Here is an 8,584-nt window from a genome sequence, read left to right as displayed (position 1 = left end):
ATAGAAGTGTGAGCTTCAGCTTTACACTGGAACCTACCTGACTATTCATTTATTTGAACAGCCGGTACTGTATAATGGCCATTAATTTACAATAACATGAATTAACATAACACAGTAAAACTAGGCAGTGCAAACCTCCAAGAAGGCAGATCATTGTCCCCCATTATGCCATTACACCTAAAAGCAATGATGACCACATAAAATAGGATTCCTTGACCATGAAAATTTATACCTGATAATCTGATAACATTCTACTGAATCACCAGAATTTCAGCTAGAATTTGATCTTAGTTGCAAGTCCATAGCAACATTTGTTGTCTCACAGTAGCCAGTTTTCCATGAGCCCTATAAATTTGAACATTCTGGATCAGAACTTCCAGAATATTACTTGGATGCAGATCATACTTTACTGTGTGGTAGGTGTTATGTGAATGCTATCATGCAAGTTTTGTCCAAGCACTGTAGGCATTGTTTATGGAATTAGAAGCAAAAATGTTGAGATTGGCCCTGCCTCACAATGGTGAAGAATCCTTTTTAAAAAATTCCTGGGTTGGGATGATGATCCGGATCAGCACCAAAATCTAATGGATTCTTCCATGGACCAGACCCTACCTCTCCAAATATTTTCATCAAAATCCATTCTTTAGTTTTCGAGTTATCCTGTGAACAAATCAACAAACAAACAAACACCTACTTGGTGGAGGTAAATATGCTAATTGACTAATTAAAAATTGTCAGTGTAAATACACAATTCACATTTCTTTGAAATCTATTTGTTTAAAAAAAATCTGCTTGACCAAAGAAAAGCAAATCTCATAATCCCCACTCTTGTATCTAGTCACTCTGTGAGTAGAGGTGTGTATCTTCTAGTAGACCTATTCTGACATCTAGTGGTCTCTCTCCCTAATTATTGCATTATGTTTAAAAGGTGAATCTGTATGGTTTCAAATGCAGTTGTAGCCTGTGAGTGTACTTCAGGTTCTCTCTGTTAGACGTGTTCTCTGTCTGTTTACTTTACTGTTCTCTCGAGTTAACAAGTTGGTTTGAAGTTTGATTCTTTGCAGGTAGACAGATACAATGATGTATTCCTGCCGAAAATAACTACTATTTCAGGATAATTTACATTATATTGAATTAGCATGAAATAAATTGCAATGTTGATGAGGTAACTATTATAGTCGTAGACAACACTATGCATGAAAATGAATACAATCCAGTTTGCCTAACAAACTCTTTTGCCACTGTTCTGTTCAGAATAAGGCAAATGAAAGGCAGTGGGTCTTTCTGATCTTAATATAATCTGCTCATTTTACAAGACAGATATGAATACAATCACCTGCCCTGCATCGCGACCACAGACCGTGGCGTGCTCGTGTGCAATCCGGCGTACAGCCAATCAAAACAAGCCCCAGAGCCGTACGTATTGCGCAAGGTTTCGACTGAGAGTGCGTAACGTCGTCAGCACTGCAGTCTCTCACTAGCTTGCTGCGGTAGCACGCCCATCAAGAGTCCTGCACTGTCAACCAGCCAACACTGAAGAAAAGGTAATGTTTTAAAGCAGAAACGTCTGAACAGGGACACTGCGATAAGCTCAGTGTATTATGTTGAAATGCACGTTTATCAAAATGATCCCGGACATAATGTTGAATAACATTATGGCGTTGTCTAAGGACGGCGTTAACATTTGCTAACTTGTAGTGAGGCCCCGTATTTACATGTGTTATATTAGTAATTTTCACTGTAACCCAATTCGTTCTTAAGCATGGGACTGCAATGTCAACCTATTTTTGAGCAGTACAAGTCCACGATACTGCGACTGGCCCCGACTTGTGACTAGATATAACGTAGGGCACCATATTGCTTCTCACTAGCATTGCTAGAACTAACTATTAGCTCACTGATAGATTAACATTAAATAGCAATAATTCGTTTTATCTGTTTGCTCAACTGCCATATTGCGGAGGCGTATTTTGTCTTCTAACAAGAGGATGTGGTGAATTGTAACTAGTGTTAACGTTGTCTAGTAATGAATAACACACCCTCTTGCTTTAGTTGTGGACAGTCAATTGTGTCCTAGTTGTTAACTCACCCAGTAAGTTGCTTTCGTTTTATTTGTCAGCTTACAGTGACAGCTAGATACTTTGAGACAACTTGCTGTGCTAGTCAAAGCTGCAAAGCAACCTATTAACGTTAGATTAGTGGCTTTTTTTGTTTAGTTACTCTACCTAATTTCTTTTCGACACTACAGGGTCTTCTAGTGAGTCTAAAACAAACTGAACGCTCTTTGCCTCTCACATCACGTCCTGTTTTCTAGCAACCAAGTATACTACGGATGCCCGGTTGTAGCAAACTGTACAAAATATAGCCTCCATCCGCAGCTAACAAGTAAATTGGCAATCCAGGAGAAAGCTCTGGTGACTGCGAATTAGGGCCGCGATTAAGGACCAGTGGCTTTTATTTAGCTACTAGCTTTTAAATTTAGCCTGAGGTGAAGCAACTTTTGATGATCAAAATTTGATTAATTCAGTCCAGTATCAGTTGAAAAACGTATAAGAGCCATATAATTATTCAATTAAATTCATGTGTGTGAACTAGCTGGAGAAGGAAACTAGAAAAACATGCAATGATATCATTAACTAATTTGGTCACCCCTGTCAGACAAAGCACTAACATTAAACGAACTTCAAATTACTCCAAAATTAACATCATGTTAGTTCAATACAAAGGTAAAATCTTGATGATGCTAGGTCACTAATGTTACCAAGATAAACTCATTAGCTACAGATAATAAAGCAGCCACATTTGCATCAAATCTGAGTTTTTTAGCTGCTTTTAACCCTCATTTCAAAATACCCAGCTGTGAGGCATAATAATTTTTACATACTTGGTTATCTACTCACGTGAGTTAGTCACATACAGTATTTTGCACTCAGTAGAATTTTGCACAGAATGGAAAAATGTTACAAAACCTTCCTTTGTTTTTTTTTTTATCACCCAGGGAAAGAATCATAATGGCGGTAGCTTCTTCCCCGCTGGACCCGGACCTAATGAGGGAGGTGCTTGAATGCCCTATCTGTTTGGAGACATACAACCAGGAACAAATGAGACCCAAACTCCTGCAGTGTGGTCACACAGTATGCCGGCAGTGTCTAGAGAAGCTGTTGGCTAATACCATCAATGGTGTGCGCTGCCCCTTCTGTAGCAAGGTCTCCCGTATGAGCAGTATCTCCCAGCTGGCTGACAATCTCACTGTGCTCAAGATCCTAGACTGTACTATGTCCTGCAGTGCTGCTGCTGCTGCTCTAATGTGTAAGTTCTGCTGCAACCGTCTACCCCGGCAGTACTGCTATGACTGTGCAACAGTCCTCTGTGAGGTCTGTAAAGAGGAGGGCCATCTGCATCAAGGCCATTCAGTCCAGCTGATTAGGGTGGCTGCTGAACAGCGTCGTAAAGAACTGGGTGGCAAGCTGGCTGCTCTGCGTGAGGTTATGGGTGAAATTCAGAGGAAAAAGACAGTTATTGAAAATATTTCCAAGTCTTTGAGACAAAAGTACCGGGCAATGCAGCAGGATTATACTACAGCTGAGCTACGTCTTCAAGAGGAGATGGGCAGGTCTCGAAGGACTTTCACAGCTTCCATGGCAGAAGTGGAAAAGTTCAATGGGCAGGTCTTAGAAGAGCAGACATATCTCCTTAACATTGCAGAGGTAAAAGTGGTGTCACGGTGTGATTATCTGACAGTGAGGGTGAGGCAGACTGATATTGCCTTGCTAAAGGATGATGGTGGAGGCGGTGATGATGAGGAGCTGGATCTCAGGAGCAACTTGCCTACTACCTTTCAGCTGCAAGAGCCAGAGCTGGTCAGAACAGAGCACTCTAAACCTTTAGCAGTGGGCCAATTGACCGCAAACACTTATACTGTCAATACAGATGATGAGGAGAGTGGGTTGGAGATTGCACTTGAAGGTGATGTAGAGGGTGTAGCTGGGGCAGTTGGGGCAACAGGTGGTGCAGTGGGGGCTCCGGTGGATCTTTACCGAGATATTGATATGGTTTCCGCAGTAGAGGAGCTGGTAAGTGGTTCACCAGGCAGCTTTAAGTCAAAGTCCCTGGATGCAGGTGGGGGACCACCTGGAACAGCTGGGCCAAGTGCAGGGCCCCCAGTATGCCAATTCGTGAAGAAGATGGGCTGTAAGGGAACTCTGCCTGGTATGTTCAATTTACCTGTCAGCATCTGTGTAACACCACAAGGTGAAGTGTTGGTGGCTGATCGTGGCAATTACCGTGTCCAGATCTTCAATCGCAAAGGTTTCCAGCGCGAAATCCGCCGCAATGCCAGTAGCATTGACAACTTTGTCCTGAGCTTCCTTGGGGCTGACTTGCCTAACCTCATCCCATTATCCATTGCTGTCACTCCTCAAGGTCTGATTGGGGTCACTGACAATTATGACAACTCAGTTAAAGTCTACACTATGGATGGACACTGTGTGGCTTGCCACAAGAACCAACTGATTAAACCCTGGGGCATTACTGCCATGCCATCAGGCCAGTTTGTGGTGTCAGATGTGGAAGGTGGCAAGCTGTGGTGTCTAACTGTGGACCGCAGTGTAGGTGTGGTCAGCTATAGCCGATTGTGCTCTGCTGTGCGGCCAAAGTTTGTGACGTGTGATGCAGCTGGGACAGTCTATTTCACCCAGGGCCTGGCCCTGAATTTTGAGAAACGCCACAATGAGCCGCACCTGGAAGGTGGCTTCTCCATTGGTTCAGTGGGTACTGATGGCCAGCTAGGCAAGCAGCTCAGCCATTTCTTTGCAGAGACAGAGGACTTCCGCTGCATCACTGGCATGTGTGTGGATGCAAACGGGGATTTGCTGGTAACAGACAGTGGCAGGAAAGAAATCCTCCAGTTTCTCAAAGAGGGTGGATTCAAAATTCTCATCCAGGAAGGGTTGACCTGCCCTGTGGGAGTGGCTACGACCCAGAAAGGACAATTGCTAGTGCTAGATTGTTGGGACCATTGTGTGAAAGTCTACACATACACTCAAAGGAGGCACTCCTTCACTTCTTAGATAAACAGTCCAGTCTATTTACACGTGAGCATAATAGGCTGAGTAGGTATGTATTGGTTCATGTGTATGGAAGGTTTGAAATGGCATAAAGACACTGTTAACTGTTGATTTATTAAATGAATGTTTGGTTTGGTTTAATTCTATTGGATTTTAATTTAATACCTCAAAGTAAAACACAGTAAAATAAGATGCCTCTCACCTGGTTATTTTAATGAATCAATATTAAGAGACCTAGCAACGTTCTACATTGAACAAAGCTGGCGCAATTTAACACTTAAATAAGCAAAAGAAGCCATTGATGTCAAAGCTAATGCAGGCACAAAGAACAGATGATTTTCACTCTTCTATTACTGGCTGCCATATCCACCATTCAGCCTGACTGTGATGCATGGCTTTCACTGACTTGGCACAGCTTTGCAATAGAAGCGCAGCAGGAGAACTGGAAATGAACATGTATTTACATATGAAATAAAGAATACCAAGGCTTTTGGCCTGTGACGCACTTTATTATCGACACGTCACTGTTTCCTAGTGTTAGGTTTAAGTAGCACAGATTAACACTGATGTTGCTGAATGCAGCTGGCAGCTTTAAAATGTACTGTTCAGTTAGCTAATGGCAAAACAGTAGTCAAGTATCATTCATTGAATTGCATTCACTAACATACAGCAAACATTACATGTGGCGTATTAAGTGGCCTACAGGAAAAAACTACAAAATCCTAACATTATGTGCTGTTGAGGAAAGCTGGGTAATGCTAATAAGTTATTTAGCTGGGTTCTGTGGGTTACATAACTTTTACTGGCACTGTCTGAAGAAATCGTTTGTGTAGGTCTATTATAAAGAAAACACCATAATTTGGTAAAATTTGTCCTTTTTTTAAGCTTCTTTGAAGGTTGCTGTGTTTATGAAAGAATTAGGTTTACTGATTTTAACCCTATAAAGCCATTTGTATCATATTTGATACGTGAGGTTTCTGAGCAAACAAAATCGCCAAAAATGCCCCATGTATCAAATGTGATACAAAAAAAAAAAAAAAAAAAAAAAAAAATAATCTAAATAATATGGCACCTCTATTCCTATATGCCTGGACTGTCCGTCTGTGCATATATGGCAAATAAAAATCGTGAATCTTGAATTATATTTTGGATATTGTTAAAAGGCTTAATAAACATCTCAATTCCAAAAAATTAGAATGTTCTGGCCATTTTTTATATGTTGGGCTTTACAAGGTTAAAATTGTAGAACAGAGTATCATTTGGTTGCAGTACTTAATGATACTGCCTATCTGACTTGCGTACATCAACCATAACCCGAGTAACCAGTTGAGAACATAATCGTGCAGTATTTTGCTTCAGTGCCATTTTCATTGCAAAGGTTTTTAAAATCAGATTTCATCATGACTTCCTTGCCACTAGCAATGGCTTACCATATCACTAGGAGGCAAGCTGAAGTTACATCTTCAAGATTAAAATTCTTATCATCCAGTCCTGGTTGTATTACAGCTTTTCGTATATCTCACCTTGGCTTTAGGCCTCTACATCCCCTTCAGCTTACACTGCAGCATTAGCGTTGATTAGTTTTACATATGACCACTAACACTGTAGCTCCCTTTTCATGTTGTTTGTATAGTCCTACTTGAATACCTCTTTGGCACCATTGAAGTTAGTGTAAGATGTTTTGATCTAACTGTCAGACAGAACTGTGTTCATTCATTAACATAGTAGCAAAGTTCTGGAGTCCCAGAAGATGCGTGTAACCTGCATGGCCCTTAAGAGTGCAAGGTTCTGTTCTTCCATTTCCATATAGGCTTGCTCTCAACTACATTATACAGTTATCTTCAAATTACTTTTTGTTGCAGTGCCAGCATAACTTAATAGCTCAAGCATAAAGGGACAGCAGATATTTACAGTATATGTGATGCTTACAGGCTTTGTTCAAACATGACATTTCTTCAAGAGAACATGTTCTATGCTATTGTTTCCCTTCATATGGACAGTGGTTACACAGTCTTTGAAGGCGCTTACAGCAGTTTTCCGGACAGCACTTAATGATGACTGAAAACTCCAGCATCACACACCAAATTTGGCTTTAGTACAACGGGATGCTGGTTCTGTGTTGCTGTCACTCCCTCAGGTTTCTATTCAACACTAGACAACTTGAAGCCTGTGTCAGTGGACATGGTAATGACAACAGCCATATACAGTGTTTTGCTTGTAAGTACTAGTTATTAGTTCAGATAAAACTGGTCGCTGTCAGCATGTAGTTTATATATTTTATCATGTACATTTTTGAGTTCATATGAAGCATGTGAAAGATGATGCTTTCAGGTAAAATAATAATAAAATACACCTTTAATCAAAATATTTAAGTGGCCTAAATATTGGGAATCAAGTTAATCATTGAAACCCACCTAATAATACTGTATGTAACATATTCTGTCCATAAAGTCAAATAGTAAATATGGTCTGAGGCAATAAGTTTCTTCCAGTCCAGGTTTGCTCATAAGAGCATATCACAGTCTGATCCAGTTTCAGCCTTAAAAATAAATAATTACACAAAGTTGACCTTAACTTTGCACCTGGAGCCCTGTTAACCCAAAACATACAAATATACATGTGAAAATCTATATTGTAAATGTGTATTTAGTATTTATACATAAGCAAATAAATTAGGAGAAAAAATAAAGCTCAGTTTAAATATCAGGTGAAGTCTGTCACAGTCATATCCTTGTGCTTTTTTTGTTTCACCTGACCAGCAATCTTGTATATCAACACTAAATAGATTCTGCTGCATGTCAACCTTTCATCAAGACAACATTTTTCTCTCAGTGCTTTCACTTTATTCAAGTGGTCAATAGAAATAGTCATTACTGGAAAATATTCAGACTTTTACAATGACAGAAAAATGCATAAAATGCTACAAAAATCAAGTGTCCTTGTGTCAGTGCGCTGAACATCTGTGTCTCACATTCTGAATATGTTTTATTATATGTCTTTGAACAGAACTTATTTCCTTGCATACTTCTTCAGTTTAGTAATTTATACTGTTGGCTCATAATGTTTGCAATATACAGTATCCTTGAACCAAACTCCCATGTCCTTCAGGTGTTACGTCTTTCGGAGGCTGTGAACTTTACAGTGTGTTGAACAAATCAAAGACATCTCTGTGTATTCGAATTCCTGTTTGTATTGTTGATTATCTGAGTGCAATAAACGTTTATGAAACAACTAAAATATCCATAGTATTTTTGTATAAATGTGGATTTACATAGGTCAAACTTTAAGCTATACGGCTGGAGCACTCAATTGTCTGCTTTGTTTAGTGGTATGCTGTTAAGCCACACTGCCCCCCCTTTTTGGGTTTTGTTCCTGTATGTCAGCATGCTCACCTTTCTGGTACTGTAGCCAGAGCTGCTGCTGGGCCTTCTTGCTGGGGAAGTTGATGCTGCAGCTGAGCTCAGAGCCGTACAGGGCCTCAGACACATAGTGGCTGGCCGCTTTGTGGTGCAAAACCA

The 8,584-nt window shown here is 40.3% G+C and overlaps 3 protein-coding genes across 3 annotated transcripts in view; 1 reads left to right on the top strand and 2 right to left on the bottom strand.

Moving 5' to 3' along the window:
• The window catches only part of LOC109960620 (astrotactin-2-like), a 44,119-nt gene extending 44,070 nt beyond the window's left edge, over positions 1-49 (bottom strand). The window contains exon 1 of the mRNA XM_020600845.1: positions 38-49. Within this exon, the coding sequence (XP_020456501.1) occupies positions 38-49 (12 nt within the window). The remainder of the gene's footprint in view (positions 1-37) is intronic.
• A 1,291-nt stretch (positions 50-1,340) lies between these two features.
• Positions 1,341-6,067, top strand: trim32 (tripartite motif containing 32). Its single transcript, XM_020600952.1, has 2 exons — positions 1,341-1,544; positions 2,999-6,067. The coding sequence occupies exon 2, from the start codon at positions 3,012-3,014 to the stop codon at positions 5,067-5,069; it is 2,058 nt and encodes a 685-aa protein (XP_020456608.1). The 5' UTR covers positions 1,341-1,544; positions 2,999-3,011; the 3' UTR covers positions 5,070-6,067.
• A 2,335-nt stretch (positions 6,068-8,402) lies between these two features.
• Positions 8,403-8,584, bottom strand: part of astn2 (astrotactin 2) — a 181,759-nt gene continuing 181,577 nt past the window's right edge. The window contains exon 16 of the mRNA XM_020600844.1: positions 8,403-8,566. Within this exon, the coding sequence (XP_020456500.1) occupies positions 8,403-8,566 (164 nt within the window). The remainder of the gene's footprint in view (positions 8,567-8,584) is intronic.

The sequence above is a fragment of the Monopterus albus genome, unplaced genomic scaffold, assembly GCF_001952655.1.
Source record: "Monopterus albus unplaced genomic scaffold, M_albus_1.0 scaffold49.1, whole genome shotgun sequence".
NCBI classification, from domain to species: Eukaryota; Metazoa; Chordata; class Actinopteri; order Synbranchiformes; family Synbranchidae; genus Monopterus; species Monopterus albus.
The sequence above is the reverse complement of the archived record's forward strand: the minus strand, read 5'-3'. Positions and strand labels throughout refer to the sequence as shown.